Source organism: Struthio camelus, chromosome 4, assembly GCF_040807025.1.
Source record: "Struthio camelus isolate bStrCam1 chromosome 4, bStrCam1.hap1, whole genome shotgun sequence".
Classification (NCBI taxonomy): domain Eukaryota; kingdom Metazoa; phylum Chordata; class Aves; order Struthioniformes; family Struthionidae; genus Struthio; species Struthio camelus.
In genome coordinates, this window is record NC_090945.1 from 27,146,272 (window position 1) to 27,172,075 (window position 25,804).

Consider the following 25,804-nt stretch of genomic DNA (forward strand, 5'->3'; position numbering starts at 1 on the left):
CAGAGAGAACATCAGCAACTTCATTTATCGCATCCTGTACTTATAGGCTGACTGAATCTGCTGTAAAATATAAGACTAATGTAAGTTGTCTGTGTTGGCAGGTGGTAGGGCTTTTGAGGGCATACTTCTACAGAGGCTCCATTCTTGCACGAATGGTGTCATTTACCCCTTGCCTAATCCTTTTCCGTTTTTCCATCTCTTTCCACTGCCCTTCTTCCACTAGAGCAGTATGTGTCTCTCCACACTGCCTTTGCGCACAATGAGCCTGAAGCTGTGATCTGGGAGGACGACAGCCAGCGGGGAGCCCTTTGCTGCAGCCAGGCAGCTTCTGGTATTTGCTGGTCTGCTTAATTGTAGGTGGGGAATTGTTACACTGCAGCTCATGTTCAGGGTGTAACTGCTGGTACTTGTATGGCTCTTGATTTTTATTATGCTTGAGTGCCATGTTGTCTGTGTTGCAATTTTATTCACAGCAGTTCTGTGGCATCCAGGAGTATGAGGGAAGCACTGAAGCATCGCCGTAAGTGTAAAAGGGCTTTGACACAGCCATACCGCATGCCATATGCTGAACTTTCAGGTACCTGGTTCCAATAGTGGCATTCACAAGCTTATTCTGTGTGCTGCTATTCTTTGGGTACCGAGAACTGGAGTCAAACAGCCGTGGCATTTGGCTGGAAAGAGGAATTGAAACTTACCAACAGGAAACATTGAGACAGAGGTGTATGTACTTGCCGTGATGCTGTTTATTAGGTTACTTATTGATACCTCATGGTGCCCGATTCTTGCCTTTTGCTGTACAACTGAAGTCTAAGCTGTGGACTGGGCTCCTCTCTATACTGTGTATATGGATCCTCAATTCCTGAGGCACATGGGATCTTCTGCACTGTATGTAAACAGCAACGATGTGTGCCAACCCATGCCTGTGTATCTTGTAAGTAGAACTGTATGTTGTAACTTCATTTGATGCACCTTGTTGTATCTTTTGTGTTTTGGGATCTCAATTTAATAAGGCAAAAGTGAAATGCAGTGATTATTTTTCTTTATCTAGAGATCTCTTCCTCTGTACAGAGAAGACTTCTGAGGATAGCACTTCCTCTTAACCTGGCAGAGCAAGGTATTACAAGAGTCAGAGAAGGGAGGTTGAATTGGACAAAGTTCTGCTAGAAGGAGGTCATTTGGATAGCAGTTACATCTGTGTGACTTGCTTCGAGTACACAGGATTCAAGACTACTTTTCAGAGAGATGCTGTTGCCCAACAAGGTTTCATGAAATACTCTGGCTTGCCTTCTGCCAGGGGTCAGACTAGAGGTTCATAACCAGCCATCTTAAAATTATAATTTATGAACTTGAATATTGGCTGATAAAAAGCACTTACTGCTTTTTATATTTATGTGATTTTTTTTTTTTCCTTCACTCGTTAGGTGTTCTCTCTGTATAAATGGCAATGGTAAATTTTTTTGGAAAAATTCTGCATGTGTGGTTTTATGTTTTTGGAAAACTAATGTGGCAAAGATATCCCATATGAGCAAATGTCTTAAGTCACTTACATCTGCAAGCAATTGCAGCTACTATATGTATGTTTTTCTCTTTATAAGTCTCCTTTGCACTGCCTACCATAGCAAAAAGATATGCCCAGCTGCACTGGGCACTCTTTTTCAATGATTACTTTGCCTATATTCAACCCTTTCTGTCTTCATTTGGCAGGACTTGGCAGAGATTTGGTAGGCTCAGACCTGGGACCTTCATTCCTGAGCTTTCCCATCTGTAAGAAGTGGCTTGTCCAAGGATTTGCAAAAAAAATATTGAGAGCTGGCAGAGATGTTGGAATAGATCTTCTGATTTTTCGTACTAAAAGTCCAGCACAGGCTGACTGTCCCCTCCTTGGGACTATCATCTGTCTCCATTTAAACTCTCCCTGCTCTCCTGATGCAGTTCTTCATTTCAGTATCGGCAGCCTGAAGGCTAGGGGCAACTTGTTGCCCAAGGCGTCTAAAGTGGAAAGGGACAGTACTTTTCCTCCCAGCCTCATTTGTGGATGACACATCTTGGGGTCTGTTTCTGAAGTGATCCAATTCAGAGCTGCATTTCAGTAAAGCTGAAGTTTGTCAGGATGAATGTTGGTCACAGTGAATGAAGGGGCTGAGTGGCCAGTCCTACATGGTCCTGCCTCTTCCCTTTGTTATTAACACCCCCTCAAGGACTGTCAGGACAACTCTTGTCACTTTGCTCTGCCCTTGTCACGCTAAGGGTTTCCTACCAAGGCTGAAACGTATCTTCAGCATCATTTACATTCCTACAAGGGTTATAGCTGCTTTAATAAAATCAAGGCAGGACCTTTAGATTTAGTCTCACTCTGCTGTACATTACACTGTTGCTGAGGCACTACAAATACTTTTCATAGGGCAAACTTCCAGCAGGGGCTTGCTGCACCCTCATGCCTGGTGAGCTGTGCCTGAACCGTGAGTTACCTCAGCAAAGAGTGGACAGTATTTGAGCACCCACAATTCAGCAAAATTGAAGTTTGAATTGAAAATTGAATTGAAAAAAGCTGCAGTGAGGCTTGTCCTGCCAACTCGGCCAGGCTGCCTAAGCCCCCTTTGAGGTAAGCAGCCCGATGTGGCGATCTTCAGCTTACTGTTAACTACAGTCATAGCAATTCTCTTGGTATTGTTTTCTTCCTCCTGGATGTTACTGTTGTTCAAAATACTTCCATATTTTTGCATGGATTATCAGTTCACGTGGAATATACTGCGACAGCTGAAAGGGTGGAGTAGCTTTACTTGGCTAATCAGTCATTTGGTAAATCTGTTAGCTTATTGTGAAGATAGAATTGTAGAGCACCTGCAACAGGGATCTCGTCTCAGCCAGACTTTTAGGCTCTTGTGATTTACTTAATGGTACGTGGCCTGCTAGCCAGTGACATGCTGCTGTTTCTTGTTAGTAACGCGCTTTCGGTTAGCAAAACTTCAGGGCTGTATCAAAATGTCTGCTTATAAACCTGTCTGAAGTTTAGTGACGCACCTTGGGGAAGTATATGGAAATCTTGCAGCAGAAAATAGAGCATGAATGCTGAATATGAGAGAGGTAGGGAACAGATACTTTCATATTTGCAGTTGTATAATGATTTTACTTGTAACTGGCACGTAATTAACTACACTGAGATTCAGAAAATCCCTTTCTTGGGGAGGAGGAAGCCTCATTCCCTTTCCTTCGTCTCCTCACTAAGGCCATGGCTGTCTGCCTCAGGTTATGGGTGGGGCGAGTTCTGTGTGTGCATGCGTGTGTGTGTGTGCACATGCATGTAAACGAAAAAAACAAAAGCCTTGTTGCTAGCCATCATGGAATTTTATACCATAGAAATTATTCTATCACGGATTGCACACAATTTGTCAGGTTTTGCACACTGACAAGAATTGAGCTGAGATCTAGGACATGTAAGACACTGAAAGGACTTTTCCTTCTACATTAAAACACCAGGAGTCAGAGGAGACATTAGACTACTTGTGTCAGATCCTTTTTCAGTTGAAGATCATAGTGAGAAAGGCAGGCAAAGCTGTGGTAATGCAAAAGTATTTCTTTACTGAAGTGACACTCTCCGTCTTCCTTGATGATTTCTTGGATCCTTTTGAGACTAGTCTGTGCTCTGTAGGAGAGCTGTACCTCTGTGACAGTGGCAAAAGTAGCTGTGCCAGCTGCAAGAATTGAAAATATTGTTGCTTTTTTTTTCTTGAATCTACACCAAGGCTGAAAAGCAAAGTTGCTTTAGTGACAGCTTTAGCTGCTTTAAATATTTACTGTTATTATGCTTCTACTGTGTAACAGTGAGACACTGTCTGTCAAATACTGCGGGCACTTGCTGCCTGAAAGAATGACACAGCCTCAGAAATCTGTGGGGAGATTAAAAAAGAAATTGTGCTGGGTGGAAGGGCTAGCCTGAAATTTGTCTGTATCTTCAGTAGCTAAAGCTGGCTCTGACTATCCTCTCCTACACTTCCCATTCATGGATTACCCAACAAGTTTGCTTTCAAATCTCACTAATGTTGCTAAGGCTTATGCATGTTACTTGAGGGCTGAACTTGGCCTTTAAAATTCTCAAACCCCTTTTTTTTTTTTTTTTTTTGCTGTTGTTTGTTACCATGTAACAAGTCAATAGTTTTCTTCTATGTTTAATACGCGCAATGCAGCAAATGGGAGTTCCCTGGTTGTGTTCACAACTGGAACTGAAGCTAGACTTGGAAACTTCAGAAACCTGCAATACTGACCCTACTGTACCCAGTATACTTAGACCTGTGTGTTAATGAAGCGACAAAAGCAGGGAACAGAAGTTGCTTTGTTTTGGGCAATCCTAAACTACTCTGGGTTGCAAGTTGTGAAGTATTACACCATACATGGTATAGATGTGTAATACATGAACATACACGGACAGAGCACTTCTCTCTTTCCTGAGAATTGCAATGCTGGGTTTTTGATAAGCTTCCACAATGAGGGTTTGACACTGTTATTACATTGGTATGCAAGTTTCTTCCAAGAAAAGGATAACGTGTCCTTGCTGTAACTTCTTGCACTTCATTTTTGTAAATTTCCAGTTCCCTTAGTTTCTTACCACTGACCTCAACTCTCAACCTTTCCCAGGTCCCTTCTTGCTGGGGCAAAGGAACCACTGGGGCACCTGCCTCTCACTTGGCAGCACAGAGAGCACCCGGATCCTGCTCGGACCTGTGAGGACTGATCCCAGAAAGGTCCCTTCATCTCCACCACTACAGAAACAAAGGATAGAAACTCAGAAAAGATGCTAGGTACCAACATGAAGAAACTTTTTAGCTGATTTGTGTTCTCTCTTCAATTTATATTTTGGTTCCTTGGGAATGACTGCCAGGGGATACATCGACTAGCTAGCTTTTTAGCAATATATATTTTTGGGGGGTGGGGGCTCTTAAGAGAAAGCGTCTGTTAAAATAACAGCTTCTATACATATTTATAAGTCCAGGTAATTCTCTCCATCCTGTTTCCATATGGAAAGTAAGTCTAAAATATCACAGCTCCTCTCTTATAAAAAGTCTGACAGTCTTGTGTCCCTCATTTTGCAGATACTGCACTTCCAGATCTGGGAGATGTTAGGCTATCTGAACCACAGCAAAAGCTTTGGAATGTATAAGAGCAGCGTTTGTCTGGAATGCAAAGTTATATTACCACCCTAATAAACTAGTCACTGAATATTTATAACTTTATAGCAGTACATCTGGCATTGCTGTATTTCTGGGAGCTTTTCTGAAAGAAATGGCAGGTTTCCCCCTGAAGAACAGATGATTTCCTGAAAATTTTTAACCAGCCCATTTAAAATAGCTTTAGGCTAATTACAATTCTATGTGTGGATACCAAGTCACAGGACTCTGTCGTTACTATAAAATCCTGAAACTGCCCTTTTAGCTTATTTTTATTTGTAACAGTTCTTGGCACAATAATTTGCTAAAATTGAGGAAATGATATGATCCTCGAGGCTCATAAGACTGAGCATCAAATTCTCTCTTCCCCTCCCCCCCCCCATCTTCCCCTCCAAATTTTTGTGCCACATTAACATGTGGTTTAGGGAACAGCATTTATTCATACTTGAGTGTTTCTTATTAAAAGCAGTTTTCACTGTTTCCTAACTAAAGTTGAAGTGCAAGGATCTCTTAAGTACCTGCAACGCACAGATTCAGACTACTGAGAGCTTGAGGGGAGGCTTACTCTGAACAACTGAGGAGCCTAAAGATAGCAGTGAATAACAGGTAACTAAACAAATTTGTGATCGCTGTGAGTGATCTCCATTTTTGGGCCAACAGTTAAATTTACCAGCTTTTTAAGAAAATTTCCATGAAGTTCAGACAATCAGGGTGAGGTAAATCTATTTAAGCTATGACTCAATCTGAATGTTAAAATATTCTCTTAACTTTTTTACCTTTATGTGTATGAGATGGGGCAAACTTTTTTACATCCTCCTACATGGTCATGTGGTTGGTTAAATTTTTGAGTATGTCACTATGTAAATGCAGACTTTATCTCCACTAACCATATATATTTTTTTTCCTTTATTGAGGCCATGTAAATGCATTAGAGACTTTTGTGTCTGTGGTTATCAGTTACCTTAGGCAACTTATTAAACAAAACACAACTTCCTTGTGAACATGATTCTTGTAATCACTTTAATGTGGTAGCAGATAATTAGTACTCATTTACATTTTTTTTTGTTATTTATACAATTTGACTTATAGAAATTAGCTTTACTTTGAATATAATCATTTAAACTAGTAATGGAGTAATATTATTATTCCTAGGAAAGACAAATTTACATACCTAAACTTATATAAAAATGTCTTAAAATGAAAACTAAAAACTAAGTTCTATGTAACATAACTTCATAATTCTCTTGGGATTTTCCATAATCTCCCTCTTGTGTGCATGAAATCTACTTGTAACCAACTACGTTATTTCAGCATCTCAGCCAGTGGTACTTTTCTAAAGCATTATGGAAAAACTGAAATGAGTTTAAAAACAATTAACTAAAGCACACAGTGTATTATATAACCTCAGCTGTCATCTGGAGAAAATAACTGGCAAGAAAATAATGTAAAATTCAGTGCTGACTTTACAAGAAATTTTATTACTTTGCTTTAATTATACTGGACTTCTTCCAGAGCTGGCCCAGGTAAGCGATTCTAAGATACGGGAAACACAGCAACGACAGCATGGCCACATCGTAGCAGAACGCCGTGGAGCCTGAGCCTAAGTCAGGGTGCAGTTTGTGGGATGCCTAAAAGAGGAAATCAATGTGCAGCTGGTTGAAGAAATGTGCTGTAAGAAATAATGAAAAATGCCTATTACTGAAAAGGCTGCGGGTGTTTGCTTAGGATAAGTTCAGATACAGTATCTCTTAAAAACGAGCAACAGAGAATCAACAGTAGCGTCTATTCCTTCAGATCCACCTACTGGGTACTAACTCCAGACTGCCTCTCCTCTTGTGTGAAGACAATATGATGTACATAAAGGCATGATCAACATAGCTAGGAAGAACTTAGCACTGGAGTTGGAGACTTAAGCATTCGAAGACCCAGGGTGTTAGCAATAGATGCTTATTTTTTGAATGTTTTAGCTGCAATTTTTAGAAGTAATCAAATACTCAAAAATTTCCCTGCAATGAGCCAGCTAAAATGCACGAGTATGAATGAGATGATATTATCTTCAGACCTTTTTTTCTTCAGACCTTTTTTTTTTTTTTTTTCTTCCCCTCAAACAAAAGCATGGGAAAGGGTCAGGTCTCCTTTGTGTACACCACTTTATAATTGTATATGCTGCTGAATGTATTTCATCACTTTAAGAAAGAATGTTACAGCCTCTTTTAAAGACTTCTGTTGGGTTTGTACTGAAAGCATAAATTTTAGAGATGCAGTTTACAGGACATTTTAGAATTTCACCTTAAATAAATGTTTTCTGGTGGATGCATATAAATGAATAGTCCTCTTCCAAATCTGTTACCTTTCTGTTACCATGATCTCTGTTAGTGGTGTAAAAGGGAGAAAAAACCAAAACCAAGCAATGGCTATTCCACTAGTTTACAGCTATGGCACATGGGCCTCTCCATAAATGCTTTGCTTTTCAAATACTAACATCTCTAATACTATAGTATTCAAACCTCCAAATCAACTTTAAGACGGAAAATGGCAAAAAAGCTATGGAGAGATCATGTTTTGGGGAACAGAGGATTGTTGAGTTTGACATGGATAATTCTCAAGCACAATTGGTTGAATTTGCTGGATAAATTGTATTTTGCAAGTTCTCCCACATCTAATTCACTCTCTCTCACCCATATAATGATTCTCCAAAAGTGACTTCTAATCCCAGGGGTAATTCCCCCCCCCCCGCTCTGTTAAATGATTCATCCTGTTTTAGCAATCTGCAATTTGTAAGCATCACTGCTGCTATTAACTTTTTCATCATAATAGCTTGCTCTACGTACAGTGCTTTTGACATTCAAAGCTTCTTTACCCATTTGGTGTAGGTGATTTGAGCTCTGCTGAAGGAAAGAGTTCTGCTAGGCAACCCTGTGGAGGAGCTGAGCTGCATCTTGAAGGGGGGAGGCACAATTTCTCATTTTTTCAGGACATGCCATAAGACCTACCTTTCCCCCCCCCCCCCCCCCCGAGAAGTTTGAGTGAGGGGGACCTGAACAAGTGGTTTAGAGGGTAAGTACCAGGAAAAGAGGTTTTATGGAAGCCTAATGCCATTGAGAGAATGCTGTGATGAACACTGAGCCTAAACCTCATCAGCTTTTGCTCCTCACTGGTTTGGTGCACGTTGCCCAAGGTGTAAAGTTAGTCTCTTTCAAAGTAGGAAGCAGGTCTCAAGAGAAAAGGCCTACTTTCGGTGAGGACTCTACTATAATTTCTGTTTTAAGACTGCAAATGTAGTCTAGATCTAAATCCATATATAATTAAACTAAGTATTTTTAGTTATTTTTTTCTAGAGATGCCTTGACTTTCCAGTCAGTCATCTGTGGGGTCTTTTTTGCAGCTATAAAGTAAACTAATCTTGATGCTAAAAGGCAAGTCCCTTTCCTTGCTGTGCTGCAATGATTTCCATCATCTTCACAAGAGCTGGAAGGGAGATGGAGGAGAAAAGGAAAGCACAGTATAAGAGCTAACACTTATGGCTCAGCCTCATCCAGTGGGCAGCTGAAGGTCTGTGGAAGTCGTCTTCTGCACTGTAGGTAAGCACTGACTCCTCAAATTTAGTCAAGTATTTGCATGTAAGTGACAGACTGAGTAACGCACAGCTGATGAGACTGCAACATTGAGGCCTCATTTAATCCCAGAAGACACACAAAATGATTAGACAAGCAACTACCACAAGCTGACTGAAAAACAGCTTAAAGCTGTAATCACATGGAGAGGGAGTCATATTTTAAACTACAACCTTAGTTAAGGTACAGAGCTAGGTCTTAAAAAGGTATGCTGACAAAAAAGAAAAGTGCTGCTGCTGCTGTTGTTTTTTAAATAGGTTTTTGCATATGTTCCTTTTCTGGGTCAGATGGTAGGGAGGAGCAAAAGATGCCAGTCTCCCTCTGGTGTCCATTTCTTATCCAAAACAAGGCGAAAAGTAGACCAGAAGGTGGTACACCACTTCAGGTGGCACACCACTGGCTACGACCTGGGAAAGAGGGCCCGCAGAGCAAGCAGCAGGAGTTGAAACATTTTTGTAGCATGTATTAACTTTTTACAGCCTTGTTTTTGTAAGACAGTAGCAAGCAATTTCTATAAACTCAGCTTAGGGCTCTGCCAGTGGAGATGAGACCCTGACAGGATAATGGTTAGAGCTGTCCTAGTGTCCCAGAAAAATCTAAACACAATTTATACTCTGTGTTTAAAAAAACACCGTACCTCTGGAACCCAAATAGAAATGCTGTTGTTTGTGCTGGAAGAGCATCAGACGTGGGTATTCTCCCCCTCCTGGTCATGTTGCCAGTCCCTAAAACATAATCTCGGCTGAAAGACAGATTTATTGTGACTTTTTTTTCTTGTTTCTCTGCCAGTCTCATTTCCTGTGGGCAGGCACTTTCTTTATCCTTCCCTTTTCCTTTAGCCATACCACAGTTCTCTGCTATATTTGCTGTGGTAGAAATGGTGACAATATATTAAGGAAATCGGGCAACAGTGCAGTCCTATGGCACACATGGGCAGTGGCTCCAGTGAACGCAGCACTCTCAGAGAGCAACTACCCTCTCCTTCATATAGAATGGCGTGGCATAGGGGCCCTCGCTGAAGATCATCTGTTTTCATCACCTCAACAGTATTGCACATCATTTCCAGTCTTGGAGAAACTGGAGAAGCAAATTGAGTCACCTTACAAAATAACCGTCGGCTAACAGGGCCTTTCTTAGATTTGTCTTTAAAGATATGTTGTATCATTTTGTCACTGTAAACTAATGTTATTTAGTCCCTTTCACAACTCTAATAATGCAAATTGCAAATGCTATTCAAATTTTAAAATATAAACTTTAATTGTGAAAGTTTCAGTATCCCTATCAGGTCCTAAACTCATCTAAAGGAAAGGAAATTGAAGAAGTAAATCTAACTACAGCTTTCGGAGCTGATCAGCACAGGCTGTTCTTGCACAGACCAAGTGAACCAAAGAAATTCAGCATCTATGAAACCCAAGGTATGTGAAATTTATTAGTGAACTCAAGAAAAAGATTTGCACGTGTCCTAACAGGATGCAGACTTCCTTGTTCTGGGGCTTAAGCTTTTAATGGTGATCATTCTGCTGTAAATAGGAAAGGCTGCATGACTTCGATCATTTTCAGAGGGATTCAGAGTCAAAAATTTTCTAGGTGATTATTTACCGTACCCTGTGTCCAGAATGACTGTAAGATAACTGATCTGAAGCCTACAACCTCCGCTGATCCAAGTGCTGTTTCTGGTAACCTTGTTCTCAGCACAGAGATTGAAAAAGATATAAAAGACTGATTTAAAAAAAAAAAAAAAGACAATGAGTGCTGTAAAACATATATTTTTTTTTTACTTTTATCTCCTAGCAGCAAGTTTAATGATTACCTTTCATTGAAAGGTAGACTTAAATAGTTTTAAAAATGCTATGAGAAATACAAGAGAGCACACAGGTAGCAAATAGTAATAACACAAACTACTAAAGGTCTTGTTAAATGTCCAAAAGTAAAAATGTCACGCTTACTAACAGAATCATCAGAAAATTCTGCTGGTCTTGGAGACAGTACCATTACCTGTAATATTTCTAGCACTTAAAGGACCACTTGTCTCAGTTAATCTTGCACCTATATCTTTCAATTTGATTTCAATATTCAGTATATTTGATTGTGTGTGTTCATAATGTAGGACTGCACTCTAAAAGTGCCTTTAGTTGCATAAGCTTAATTAGTTGTAATGACTAATGGGAACCTTCTTCAACTGCACCCACAAGTCAGCTGAGTTTCAAATGGCATGCAAATCTGCCTCTACAGCAGCAAGAATAGACTGAAACCTGACAAAAAATAAACTTTAATATAAACTGGAATGTATGACAGCTATGTTTATCTTGTGAAATCAGACCTCTGATGGAGATGCACTTCCGTTCTATTGTTAAGAGAATGCATTCTGAGAGAAAGCACTTTCACAAGCTTTAGTTTCCATGACAAATAACGTCTCTGTGTGTGTTTGTATACATGCTCTTACCTCTGTTATTTAGGCATCTGTTCCTTGTCTGTTGGGTTTCTAGTTGGAGACTAGAAAGAAATAGATGCAATTAATACATAGTCATGTACATATCACTGATAAATTAGGCCAGTAAGGAATGCCTTTCAATGTTGAATAATTCACAAAATATATAGCCAGGGTGAGTCACTTTTTATGCGTTTTCTTTCAAATGTGAATACAGCATATGCCCCTGAGAGAGGGGTAAGAACAGAACATCCACAACAGCGTTGTGTTAGACAATGGCATGAGGTAGATTTTGTATAAATGGAGCTTAGTTTTAACAGCAAATCAGTCTCCTCTTGCTGGTGTGAGGATGTGCATTTGTAAGGATGAAGCAAATTAGGAGGGGCTAGGAAATGTATGGAATATTTAGTTGTCTTTGAGTTCCTCAATCTACAGTTTGGCTGTGGGCTGGCCTCATCAAGGCTTGATATTGTAACAAATAGGAAGGAAACAGACTTTTGTGTGTGTGTTTGTTTTTCCCTTGATTTTAAATGTCAGCGTGATCTGAAGCTACAAAATACTTAAGAAGCTGGAAATAAGGTTAAACAGGCTAAAAAATGTAGCACCAAAAGTCCAAGGGTCACTATCTTCAACAATCAACAAATACATATTCTCAAGACTGGCAGTCCTGATTGAAATGCATACTGTTTAGGTCATGAAGAAAAAAACCTATTCCATGACTTCAGTGGTATATAACTTCATCACTTTCCAGTGGCATATACAAAAGTCTACACACACTTGATGAGCCTGTATTTCTTCACCCTGGCTAACAGGTTTGAGTAAAGAAGTTTGAGTTCCTACAGATACAAATATCAAAATCAAGGTCTGTGCTTGTTCATCTTCCTACTGGCCTATCAGAGACAACAGAAATTGGTAAACAAACAGCCTCAAAATTAAGAGCTTTTTTTTCAGTGTTCAGGGAAATCTCTACTTAGATGATACCTGCAAGCTGCAGGGGCATCAACTGATGAATAAGCAATCTACTAGCAACTTGGAATAAAAACAAGGCACTGATGCCGGTTGAGGACTGAAGCCAACTATTAGGGACAGGGATCCTAATCAATAAACTGGCAGTTTGTGAAAGCTGCTTAGTGCTCTTCTGAGAATTTTTTCTGGATGACGCTAAGGAAGAGATTTGGTCTTTGGCAGCTGGTTGAGGAAACTTAATTAAACTAAATTTGCTTTATTGTCATAGGCTTCTACAGATTTGGAGATCAAAATTTGAAAGAAGAAATTCTGCTGAGGCTGTCTTTACTGCAGTGCATGACCTGGCGGTATATAGCACCTTACAGGAGCAGGTCTGTATTAAACAGTCCATGGCAATAGATGGTAAAGTTATGATCGTTCTTGCACATGAAGGCCACTTGCAGAGGCAGAAAGAAATCAGTAATGGCTAAATTTATACGTACTTTTTGGTTATCAGCTAACAGCAATAAAATAAATGGTTTCAGCTCAGTTCCCTGTGAAAACTCACTGGACAAAGCCCTTTTTCACCTACCTTGCCAGTCTCACCAAAGATCCCAAGAATGGAACAGATGATGCAAAGACTGAATTGCTAATTTGCTCCAAAGATGTATTTGTCACTGGAGGACTACTGTCTGACATGTTTCCCAAGACCTGCATTCCCTTACTTATAACTATTATGAAACTACTGACATGATGAAAAAGATCAAGCCTAATACTCGCTTAATACAGGATTAGTCTTTCAAAGGCCATCTGAATTACAGTTTGTCTTGTGACCTCTATCTTGCTCATTGCCTCACAGTGAAATAGTGCCACCAGCTAGTCTAGTCTTGCTGCTATGCTGTGAGTGGGAAGCAGCGTATCAGTTACTCCCAGTTTTGAGGAGTCTGATACTATGCAAACTGTATCCCTGAAACAGCACCGAGGCCCAGGTTCTACAGAGGTCAGCTACAAGGAGATAGCCAATTGCAGGCAATTCAAACTGCCGTATGTAGTTTCTGCAATCTTACGCTTATTTTTTACACTGTGGATGACTAAATCTGTGGGATGTGACATGTAAGGTGCTATAACTGCAGTAAAAGCCAAATTTTTAAAAGGCTTAGTCCCATTTTCAGAAGCAACTAAGTGAGATTCACATAGGTATTCAAATGTCTAAAGATGTAGATAGGCATCTACCAGATTTTTAAAAAAGTGTTTAGATGCTAGGAAGTATGGATGCATGTGAAAGTCCCACTATCTCTAAGACTTTATATGAGATTTGCCTAGTCATGCTTAAATAAACAAATTTTGTCTAAGCTGCAGCCAGTAGTCCTGCTGGTGGCCACGCATAAACCTATGCAAGTCTTGAGCTCTACCTTATGCTTAAGGGTACTGGTGAGAAGTCAGCTACCAAAGAATAAGCTGTGGTGTAACCATTTGTATGCGTGTCCTGCCCTGATGGGATCCCGCAGCAGCACGCACCTGCCTTACTGTGAGAGCACAGGCTGCCTTATGGTTGTCTCGATTTGGAAATCTGTTTCCCAGAGGAGATCCCCAGCTGAGGACTTCAGATGCTAGAGATGCACCTAGTTAGTCCAACTGTTTCACTCCTATTGTTCTCTCCAGTCTCCAGTTCAGCACTATCACAGTTTTAGAAAAGATGCCAAAAAAACCCTTCAATACCCTAAAAAGTCTGAGCCAAACATATTTGAAAATGAAGCTTTGGTCTCAAAATCATTTATGTATTTCCATGAAATTTTACTAAACTTATTATTTTTCCTGTTCTGTTGACTGACTTCCCTTAATAACTAACTTACCCTTTTTTTTGTGAAGAAAAGTATCAGTGTCTACAGATAAGACCATATGTATAGTCTGTAGTAATGATATTCAAAGCATTGCGTGTGCCTGTACTTTCTGCAACGTTCTACATGCTTAGTCCTTTTTCATTTGGTCTTAAAATATGTTTTTGTAGATACTTTGAGTGACAGAACTTCCTTTTTGCCTTGCAAGTGCAGATTTTTCTTGTTTTTTTTTTTCCTTTTTTGTTATGCAGTCCTGTATTAAGCTGTCACAAAATGAGATGTGAACTTCAAGATAATATCAAATGTTATAATGGAAGACTGAACTGAGCAGTACTTTCATTAATAACTTTCATTACAGTGGAAGCAAGATCAAACTTATCAGGAAACTAAAAATCATGTTCCTTACTCATTATAGCATATATTTTCCTTCCTCATTAAAATAAAAATGAAATTCCTTTTCCAACAGGCTTCTGATGTGATCTCTTTGAATCCTAAATGCAGTCTTCAAAGAGGATCTCTGAAAAAGGATATCCGAAACTTAACTTCAGCTGTGAAACCTGCAGAGAGAGGCCCATGTATGGGCCCAAGGTATGGCTGGTGAGTCTGTTTACAGACGTAAAAGAACTCAAACCCATTAAACAAATCTGAGAATTGCCAACGTTCATACGTACCACTTTATTAAATGGCATGTAGTATAACAAGTCTCTAAAATGAACGCTCTCTGGTCTGCTTTCCTTATGAACTACAGAAAGAAGAAAAAAAATGCAATTGTCACTTTTGCTTCAGGAAATTTATTTATGTCTGAATTTAGGTATTGCTGTTCTGAGGTCCTGTTTATTCTTGCCATTAGTGTGCCTCCATTCCCAGGGGGAGATTTATCTTTTAAAAGTTCCTGTTTTCAGTAACTTATATCTTTGGTAATGAGTGCGCTGTTAGGTAGGACAGGGGCCATCTGTAATGATTCTTCTCATTGTATCTCTACAGTGCAAAGCAGCTGATTTTAAATGCATCATGAGCTATAAGACAGTGTAACAAAGGGCAGAGAGGTTAGGATCAGAAGGGAACATAGTGATCATTATCTGAGTTAGTGGAGAATACAAAAGCCTTACTGTTTCACAAAATTTAAAATTCTCTTGTTGATACTACATTTCTGTTGACCTGGCTGGTATGATTCGTTGACTGACGTGGTCTTAGGAGAAAACCCTACAGATAGATAAACCCTACAGCCAGATTCTTGTTTCCAAGAATCACGCTTGCATCATCGCGAGCTCTGCCTTGCCAATAGGAGCACTTGGCAGGCTGGGCAGGGCAGGATCTCAGCCTGCTGCCATGCTTAGAATGCTGCACCTCTACCGGCTATGCAGGTTTGTAAGGCTCAAATATAAATAATCTAGAATTCCTCTGAAAGGAAGAACTTGCTGATGACAAGTGCATTTCTGCACAGGACTTTGTCACAGAGGATATGCGGGGAGGGGTGGGGGAGGCAAGCCTAAAGCACTTAAACAAACCCATCAACCAAGCACCAGGTATTACCACTTACCTTTTGGGTGACGTTCAATGGCGATTTTCCCCATTGGGAGGGGCTGGCAAATCCACTGTTACAATTATTATTTCTGTCACCTTCCTACCTTTCACAGAGGTGCATGCTTGCTTTTTAAATATGTTTCAAAAAGAGCACATGAATTTCTCCTTTCATATTCAGTTTTGTTCCCAAACCGCTGGAGCCTAAACTGCATGCATTTGTATGTTAAGTAGAATCTTAAAGCCAAACCTTAGAATAATTGTTCTTATGTTCAGAGGGTATTACCATTTGTTACAATTAAATAGTATTAGTGTTTAGGTAGGCTTTTATCTGGTAATTCAGTCATTGATACAGCTAAAATATTAAAAAAATGTTTTTCAGTAAAGAGCTACTGACTGAATGCTACATAAATGCAGGTCTACATAAATGCAACGCTGTTTAATGGAATAATGGAAGTAGTACTATGGATTATTTTTCTCCCTTATTGTAAGGAAATAACTTATACTTAGGTGATAATTATAAATAGAAATTTATGTTGAGGGTTCTAAGTGTAATGTGAAAAAGAAATACAGTACTTTACTTCCAAGAACCTATATGTACTGACGTTTACAGAAATCTTGGGTCTGCAGTCAAGACTGACACAACAAGAGAAAATAATTTATAGGAAATATAGGTGAATTATACTGCTGAAGGCATTCAATTCCAAAGGGAAAAAAAGCATCTTAAATTACCAATTGTACAGCTGTTATTAATGAATCGCAATACTATTAGTACTGTAGCAGTGGAAGGTTTATCAAGAATTTACAAGTGCAAACTGACAGCTGATTTACCAATAAAATATTGAATTCATCAATTAAATTGTCCTGAATAAATCATTTATTCTAAGTATAACAAAGCAGTAGGAAATAGCAACTATAGAAAAGCTGAACTGTGCAGAACTGGTAAATTTTCTGCCCCATTAACTCTCACTGAGCTCATCTTTTGGGACAAAATCTTGACCCTTCTAAAGGACCGATTACTTTAAACACACAACACTTCGATGCAATAAGATAGAAAATGCTCATTACAAACCCAGTGCCTGATCCAAAAGTCTGCTTATGATCTGCAGCAGGTCTTTGCAGTATATTTATTTACAGTTCAAGTCGTCAGTGTTTTGAAAGGCGAATAAAGTGTAACTTACCGTGCAGATTTTCCTTTTCCAGTCTGTTTCTGATGTTGGTTCCTCTAAGGTGGTGTACCTTCTTCTTTAAGTAAGTTAAAAAGCAAGCATAAAAGCAGCAGAAGTCAGTAATGAAGGTTTACTGTAGAAATAATAAATTAATACATATAAAATGCTGGATTCTTTAACATTTTGAATATGAAGCTCCTTTATCCAGGAAAATAATTTTAAAAGACTAATTTTTTTTTTATTAAACAGATTTTGTAACTATCTTAAAGGGTATTTTAAAAATATCTATACTGCTTTACAAATAGATCATATTTTTAACATTTATACCTAAAGAAGCCTTGTGCAATTTTTCCTGTCAGTAGGTTATGATGATTCTGGAATTACATTACAGAGCCACTTTAACACTGTGGCTGATTTTAGGGCTTTGCTTTCTCTTTGTGGCTAGGAAACCACTGAGTTTTGGGGGGGTCTTCATTTTTCACTTTGGACAGTGGTTTTTTTTTTTTTTTTTTTTTTTACTCAAAATCCCAGTGAAGACTAAACTACGGCTATGACAGTATGAGGTAAATTAATTAAGCTCATAACGGGGCTAAAGAGTGAAGACTTTTCTAAGGTATAAAACCAAAGAAAAGTCATAAATACAGCTCAGAATATAAATAACCACTAGAAAGTGGCTTTTTTCCTTAAGCAGTAAAAAGAGGCCCTGTAAATCCCCCTTTAAACACAGAGATCTGCTAGTTAACCAAGCAAAACGACTTATGACTTAGTGTTCTTATCGCCGCACAAAGTAGGCATCACCTTGCTCCACATGCAAGTCCACTGACTGACAGAGCAGTGCTGGCGCTTCCCAGCTGTGTGGCTGGGCACAGACAGATTCAGGAGCGGGTATCCACCCCACTCACGAACGGCTGTGGAATAACCAGTGCTGTGCTGCTGGTACATGGCCTGGAAACCGTACACCTTAGTCACTCCGAGCGCTTGCACTTCTGCTCTTAGTGTCTCACTGTGATGACAAAGCTAATGCATTTACTAAAGACAAATTGTAAACAAAAGGGCATTTAACCTTTCCTTGTTTCTGGCATCTGACAGCTCTCCTATTCTCTAGAGTAGGTCAAGAGACTAACCATGGTTTTCCTCTCTCTATTAGACGTACTCACAGGACAATAAAAATATTTTTTATTTAATGCATGATCTAATGTAAAATAAGGGCATGACCTCTGCCCCCAATGGTTAGGTTAGAAGTAATTAACAAACCACCTCACCTTGTCTCTCCTTAGCCTCATCTAGCTTTGATGTAATGCTTTCAGTGATTCAGTGTGCGGGCTTTTATAAATCTTGTTTTTGTGCACCTTAAATTTACTCTATGCACTGAAAAAAAGCACTTAAGTGTGTTTCTGAGAATTTTGAATTTACTAGGTAGGTTAAACACTTTCAGATGGGCCTAAATCATGATGTAGGCAATACATATTAACAACGTAAGTTTGAAGAAGTTATGTTTCCATTAGCTGGTAACGTTCAATATCATGCTCAGTTTTCTCAGCTACAGAAGGTTAGTGGCTTCATAGAAGATGCACAGACCTAAGCAGTTTAGAATAAACGTCTTAGCAGACTAACATGTTTACCTCGGGATTTTAACCAAATGCACCAGCACCTAAAACAAGGCAAAGTAAATTCAGGAAGACTCTCAGATATTCAAATAACTATGCAAGCCTGCCTTCAGTGGGAAGAAGTACCTAAAAGGTTCAGTACCTTAAGCAGCAAGTTTGACAGGAGCTGATGGGCACATAAATTATGACACTTATTTGAGACTTCACATGCAGCAGTTAAAATGCAAGAGCGTGTTTTTGGAACTTTTGATCAAGATTTGCATCAAGAAACATTAAACGTTCAGTCTCATACCTGCTGAGCAGATTGCAGTCTGCTCTTTTCATTCTGCCATTGTTTAAATTTTTCAAGTGCTTCATTCACAGAAATGGTCTGTTTCAAAGTGCTGTAAGTGACCGCATCACCATGGCCTCTGTGTGCTGTAATGAAATGTAAACAGATAAAGGCAGAAAGAATTAACTCTTTTCATTTCTTTCTTTATGATGCAAATACCTTTTTAAAAAAAAGGTTAGCAGTGATTTTATGAATCAATTTCAATTAAAATATACCATCCAAGACTCTTTGGCAGCGAAGTAGCGTCTTTAACACTTCAGTAATTGCTATTTTCCTGATCCATATGTTTTCCAGTTAGTGTCAGTTCATATAAAAATGTCCTTCTAGTGTTAAAGCTACAGTAGTGACACTGTAAAGAAAAATCCTTGACATGTTAATGCACAAATTTCCCCAGTGCCTTTCTTTTTCCCCCCTCTTTGTTCTCCAGTGTTATACATCACATTTCTCAACGGCTAAGGCTGAAATTTGGTTGGAAGCCATTGTGTAGTTTCCCACGAGTGTTTTCAACTATAGTCATTAGATACATTGCAGTGACAAGAACACATTAGAACCTAGTTCTCTGGCATTGTAATTTGCAAGTGTATTGCAACTGAATGGATATGACAGGGAGATCTGTGCTGTTGGATTTTGCACAGCCTGGTCCTAAAAGGTATAGCACCATATAGCTCCAGGGTCCTGATACTGAAATGGCTGATGCAGAAAACACAAGCAGCTGTGAAACAGGACTTTCCAGCTCTTGTAGGAGGAGCATGCAACAGTGCATAAAGCACTGGTTTCAGGCTGCACGGTGAATGCTGCTAGGTTGAACCTAAGACTTAAAGCCATAATTATTGGTTGGGTTAGTTTCCCTGCTGGGTTATGCACAGGGAAGGTGTCTTTGTTTTATGCGAGGAAAGCCTACGCAAACAGAACTACATTAAGAACGCTGGAAAAAAAAAAAAAAGCTACTTCTCCTACTCCCTCTTTTGAAGCATATGAAATACTAGGATACACTAGACATGAATCTCTACTCTTTTGCATCTCAGCTGATCATGTATATTTTGACAGCGATGAACTAACGCTTTACATCTGACAACTGTTTGGAGATCAGCTCAGTTTATAGACAATTGCTTTCTTCGTATCAGCAAAAGGATAGTGGGCTTTCCTCAGGAACTACTGTGTTTTAGCTATACACGTATACATATACATACATATATATATAAACTTTGCAGAGGTATGCTAGCAAAACTCCATTATTAAAAGCTATTAAAAACATAGTAAGATCTAGAAGGCCCTAAATGCTTTTCCTAAATGACTTAACATACATTAATGAAAAGTGATGTCAGTAACAGTGGAGATTGCAGTTCCCTCGTATAGAAATAAATAGGCAATTGCATGCTGCTTTGTACACTTCAATCCTGATCTGCTACTTGTTAATGGAATACTATTAATATTGTTAATTATTTTAGGGAACCATTAATGGAATTTACAGTAGCAACTTTTTGATATGTTACAGCTCAAATGACAACTGGACTTTCACTGGTAATTCATTTTAAACAGATTTCAGGCATTCAGGACACAACTTTCGCTCCACTCACTACTGTTCTTCCACGGCTGGAATTAGTGCACAGCTCAGCCATCCAGGAGTGCCTTTTCTTGGTTTTAATCATAGTGGAGAAAGCAAACTGAAAAGCATATAGTAATGCTGAGGCTACACATCTTCTGCAAAAGACTAAGTTCCCCCCCCCATATCTGATCTCTTAATGCTACAATAGTGTTACGGACATAAATCTTCTACAGAAAAACAGATGCTAAATCAGTAAAAATCAAGTTGCAGCAAAGCTCTACTAGCTCAACTGAAGCGGCAGGAAGCGTGCAAAGGTAGTTAAAAGAGCTGAATTATTAAAGTCTGTACCTTGCTTCCTGACATCGCAGCACATCTTCTCATGGTCACGGGGCGGTCTAGTGGCCTTTTGCTGAAACACTGCAACAAATTAAGAATATAAGGAAGCTGGTGAAAATGGCAGTAAACAAAAGTCACTCACTCTGAAAGAAGGAAGGAGTCTGTTGAAAGCAGGCTAGAAGAAATTTCTTATGCTAGCTTAGGAGCACTTCTCAACCCACTTTTCAGTCTGATGTTAATTACCTGAAAAATTGTTTTGTTGCACAGAATGGCAGGATTACTGATATTATAGATACCATGACAAGAAGCTTTGAAGAAAATAAAACAAACAGACTTATCACATTAACATAATACTTGTTTAGAAAAAAACAGGTAAACCTCTGAGTTCTTCACATGGCACAAACACCTACTGTACCTTTTATCTTATTTTATGGGGGAGGCTAAAGCAGAAGAAGGAATGAACTATGTAATAACACTAGGTAATAATGACAATGTTTAAGTAAGAGCTTGTGCATATTTTTACCTAGCTAATTCAGGTACCAAGAACAGCAAACCCTGAGTACTTACTCTGTCAACCTACCTGATGCCCTGGCCACCACACCCTCTGTTGCTGGGAGCTGCCTAGAGCACAGCCAGCTTGGCTATGCCCTGAAGTGCTGCAGTTAGTTAAACTTTTGCTGGCAGCAGCCAAAAAAAAAACCCCCAGAATACAGAAATTGCTTGGTTTCTGGCTTAACTACTGACATACGTTTTTCCCTTCCCAAGTTTCAGTACTGACTTCAGCTAAAAAAACTGATAATCTAAAAGAATTCCTCACAGTGAAGTCATCTTACTGACATCACTGCAATGCAGCAACCGTGCCAGTTTAATGGAGCAAATACTTGTTTTGAGACCAAGGCCCAGCACAGCATGGCTGTATTTAAGCTGCAGGGCAGGTGTACGCTGCACTGTACCCTGGCGTCCTGGCTTCCTGCTCACACAAACCAGAGGGCCCTGGTTGACTTTGGTTTCTTCCTGGTCTACCTGCTAAGGCTGCCTTAGATGATGCATCGACTTCTATTGGGGAAACAGAGGCTCAAGACCACCCTGACACTGAAACTTTATGCACCTGCTGTGCCTACAGGTGAGAAAGAAATGCCTCCTAAGACTGTATTTTCTACACTGCAGAATAAAGTCTTCATGCTTAGTCCTGAGCAGGCTGGTATGAAAGGTGATGGTGATGAATGAAAATGGCCGAGGACTTGATGTTCCTGCAAATGTTATCAGACAGGTTAAACGGATAGAGTAAAAGAACAATGCAGACAGCACAATCTGTCGAAGTTTTGTCCCCCTCTTCAGTCTAACATTGATAGATCTTAACTTTTGGAATACTCCCTTCTGCAATTCCCACAGAATCCTGCTAAATATGCTTGCAGTGTTTTCATCTATACTTGAAATAGTAGCCTCTTTTTTAAAGTAACCAGAATACAGAGGTAATGCAGGCAGCCTGAATTTTACTGCGTAAGGGGGAGGAAGGGATACACTCAACAATGTCCCTGATTGAAAAAAGTACTTTAATTAACAGGCTTTGAAATTTCTGCTGAGTTTTGCAATGTTGGAGTAAGCAGAAATGGAATTACTCTTCCAGTTGTTCGAAGTAAAATTGTTAAAAACCACTTTAAATGCTGCATCTTGCTGAAATAATTTCAGTTAGCAGCAAGTATTCACTGTGGGCGAAGTAAATGAAAACAAATTATTCCTGTTTCTGGAATGCCTAGAACTATGTCTGCGCACATGGCTGTACAACTGCCATAGGTTTAGAGGAGACTCAAGTAATTTACTCCTTCATTTCCATGTTCTTATTAAATATATACTGCTGGAATGCCACAGTCAGGTCATTTTGTACAGGGACATATTCTGTTCCTTCTTAGGTATGGAAGATAAAGTGAAAATTGCTTCAGTAAAAAAAATCTTTTTTTTTTCTAATTTTAAAGTACCATAGTCCTTCCATTGAGGAAGGATGTATATTTCCACAGCCTCTCTGCTGTAGATAATCTGGTTAAAAAGTTGCAGTACTTTTTTATTATACTTTTTTATTTAACAGGTACCTTCAGTAATATCTGTATGATCAGAAAGAGAGGCCATTAAAATTTGCAGTCACATTGTGACTGATTAAAGTATTTGTACATGCTTATAGATCAAAATCTACAAATTAAAAGCCCTGATCCCATATACAGTACATAACTTTTATCTATGATGCATCTACTTTCTGTCTTAATTTCTCAGAATTAAGTGAGGTTGCGAGAACTAATAAGTAATTCTACTTCATCCCTCCTGCTACAGGGCAGAGATGAAGATCTCTGCATGCCCTAAATACATTTTTGTGTCTTAGGTAGTAAGATTGCTTTTCAGGCATGTAATGTAACTTCAATATTTCTCCAGTAAAGCAAACTCAGACAGTAAAGAACTACTGCACTGTATTCCAGCAGGTCTGAAAACAGAAAGCAACATTTTAAAAGTGTGCAAAACACAAATTTAGTAGCAAATATGCAGAACGCTAGGAAAATCCCTAATGGGAGGGTTGAAAAGTAAAAGGGGGATCCAAGGAACTCTGAATTGCCTTTTTTATCTCAGTCAGACTTGTTACAGATACTGTCTCAGGCTGTCTGCACATGTAGGTATATAAGCTATAAGGCTTGAAACGTGGTAAATAATATTTTCATGGTTATCACTACATATATAAGGACTAGAGACATGATATCTATGTTGCTGGTGCATAACTCTGTACTAAGAGGAACATTCGATACATTACGTGCAACTACAAGAAACAGCAGAGAGTATACAGTGTCCTAGAAAGAATTTGTAGATTTTTACAACGTCTGCAGGTTGACAAAAAGAACAGGTATTTGATTTTCAGAATTAACTGAGGTTCTAACAGAAAGCTGTAATGGTAAGAAATCATAGTGCACTATGATGTATCAAAAATTTCTTAGTGATAGATCAGTAAGAAGTGATATAATTAAAAACACAGGCGATCACAAGGTGGAAAAATTTACACTGTGAGGGATGACAACTCCTATCAGTTAAGACGTATTGGTCAATTAAGATATGGTTTCTAATTTATTTTTTACTTTAACTGTCTAAACTATGAAGGATGTTTCCTAATTTGTTGTATTAGCAATATTACTTCTAAAAATCAAATAACTCTGGCACTATACACTAGAGAGTCAAATAAATCTATACTGAGGAACCTATCCTCTGGAAGGAATATGTGAGCTAATCATACCATCAGCATAATACTACCTATTCAACGTTTCCAGCAGAAAAAGACCAAAGGGGAAGAGATACAACAAAATCATTGAAAAATATCACTAATGTGAATTTACTTTGCTTAGGGAAGTTCCAGATGCATTTATTCTTATATAATTTATTCTTATATAATTTATTCTTATAATAATTTATTATTATTAGCTCTACGTCATTGAGCTGATGTTCCAAACTAAATTATCAACCACCATGACTGTTTTATTTAGGAAACGGTGAAAATTAAAATCTGGTGGACCAAAATCTTTATAAGAAACATAGGGCTAAGTGATAATGCAAGTTAGTTAATGAACCAGGGTTTCATTTATTAACACATCTCCACTCAGTTGCAAATGAGAGCAAGTTTGTAAGCTTCTGCCTTGTTCTTAGTAGATTTTTGCTCCATTCGTTCTAGAGTTGTCACACAATTAACTGCCATTATTAAGGGAAGAATGAAAAAGGAGGGGCTGAACTGCAAGTTGGGATAAGTCACAGTGAGAGACTCCTATCTTTGCGCACTCCATTTTTCTTCCCAATATTTAAGCATTTCTATACATAAACTATGCGTGCCTAGAACCTAGGGAAACAAAACTCACCGTCTTTTTTTCTGGTAGAGATTAGGTTGCAAATTAGATGTAGCACAGCAAGGGATGAAAAATACCGAGAGAATACTGAGGAAGAAATATCGAAGTGTGATGCTTATTATTCAGGAGATGAGAACTCTGCAGATATTGGTGTTCACATCTCTTTAGATCTCGTTTTTCTTTTGTCTACTAACAGGTGGGGCACTGTCAGCAAGAAGACTCAGCAGAGGTCATCAATGCAATACTAACCAATAAGTTTTGTGTCAGATAATCAAGGACCATTCTTAAAATTTAGGCAGACTATTTCACATATTTAAGATTAAATTAAAAAAAAATTGTGTTCATAACATGAAATCAGCTAAGGAAATGGGACACTGTTAACAGTACAGGAATTATTTTTCTGAGGTAACAGTTTAGCACAGAACAAAAGTGTACTGGCATATCTCATGACTCTGGGAAGACGGGAGATCTGTGCTGCACTGCGCAAGGCAACAAAGGTAGCTCGGGAGCCAGAAGCTGTCCCATCATGGTAACATGGATGTCCAAATGCACTCATGCTCTCAGAAAGAAAGGGGAAAGGCCTGGCCAGTTTCAACTGTGCTGATGTGAGAAAACCAGTTAGAACATCTAAACTGGTACAAAGGTCTGATTTGTTTTAAACATGGCCTATAATACTGCTAAAACACTTATGAGACCACACAATGGTCGCTTCATTAGAATAAATTAAATCAACAGTAAGTATTGGACTAAACAATACCCACCAAACTTGTGGAAATATCAAACTGCCATGCATTATTTGCAGCAGCCCAACACATACATACTATTTGAATTTTTCAATTACAGCATCACATCCACCCATCAGAACTTATACAGTCTGTTGTCAGCCTCTACTTTCTATAGCCACATAATTAGTTAGCTGAGATTGAGAAACCCAGTTTTCTCAGATCAAAAGTAAAATGACTTTAAAAAGAATCGCAAGGCAATGACAATGTGAAAACATTAATCCAAAAATAAATACAGACACACCAGCGATTCTCCTCCCAATGTGCAGTCAGATTCTGAGTGTCAAATATGAGCTCAAACCTGTTAGAATCACAGCAGCCTTGGTCTGAGAGGGACCTCAGGAGACCTCAGAGCGACAGCTACTCCCCTGCACTGAGGTAAGACAGTCTAAGTAATCCTAGAAGCCCATACTACTGCATGAGTCACGAGAGGCTGCTGAGCTAGACGCATATGTACAGGTCGGGGTAACATGCCCTTCCGATTGTGGTGGCAATGTACTTGCTATACAATATATGACGAAGAGAACTCTCCCACTTTTGCTCTTGTCAGAAATTTAACAGCAGATTCGGAAGTGGGAAGGACTCCAGCAATATACTGAAGCATATTTGTTCTGATATGTAATGTGAACATACTTTTGCAGTCCCATTGTTCTTCAGTA

The 25,804-nt window shown here is 39.0% G+C and overlaps 1 protein-coding gene across 8 annotated transcripts in view; it reads right to left on the bottom strand.

Annotated features, from left to right (window-relative positions):
• Positions 1-6,168: 6,168 nt before the first annotated feature.
• BANK1 (B cell scaffold protein with ankyrin repeats 1) overlaps positions 6,169-25,804 on the bottom strand; it is a 160,410-nt gene continuing 140,774 nt past the window's right edge. For 3 of the 8 annotated variants that reach the window (XM_068942003.1, XM_068941996.1, XM_068941998.1), the window contains 6 exons: positions 20,510-20,578; positions 18,577-18,701; positions 16,690-16,753; positions 14,659-14,729; positions 11,220-11,269; positions 6,169-6,831 (listed from right to left, as the gene is read on the bottom strand). In XM_068942003.1, the coding sequence (XP_068798104.1) occupies positions 11,225-11,269; positions 14,659-14,729; positions 16,690-16,753; positions 18,577-18,701; positions 20,510-20,578 (374 nt within the window). In that variant the 3' untranslated portion in view covers positions 6,169-6,831; positions 11,220-11,224. The remainder of the gene's footprint in view (positions 6,832-11,219; positions 11,270-14,658; positions 14,730-16,689; positions 16,754-18,576; positions 18,702-20,509; positions 20,579-25,804) is intronic. The other 5 variants (XM_068941997.1, XM_068941999.1, XM_068942000.1 and 2 more) reach the window with 3 other exon arrangements.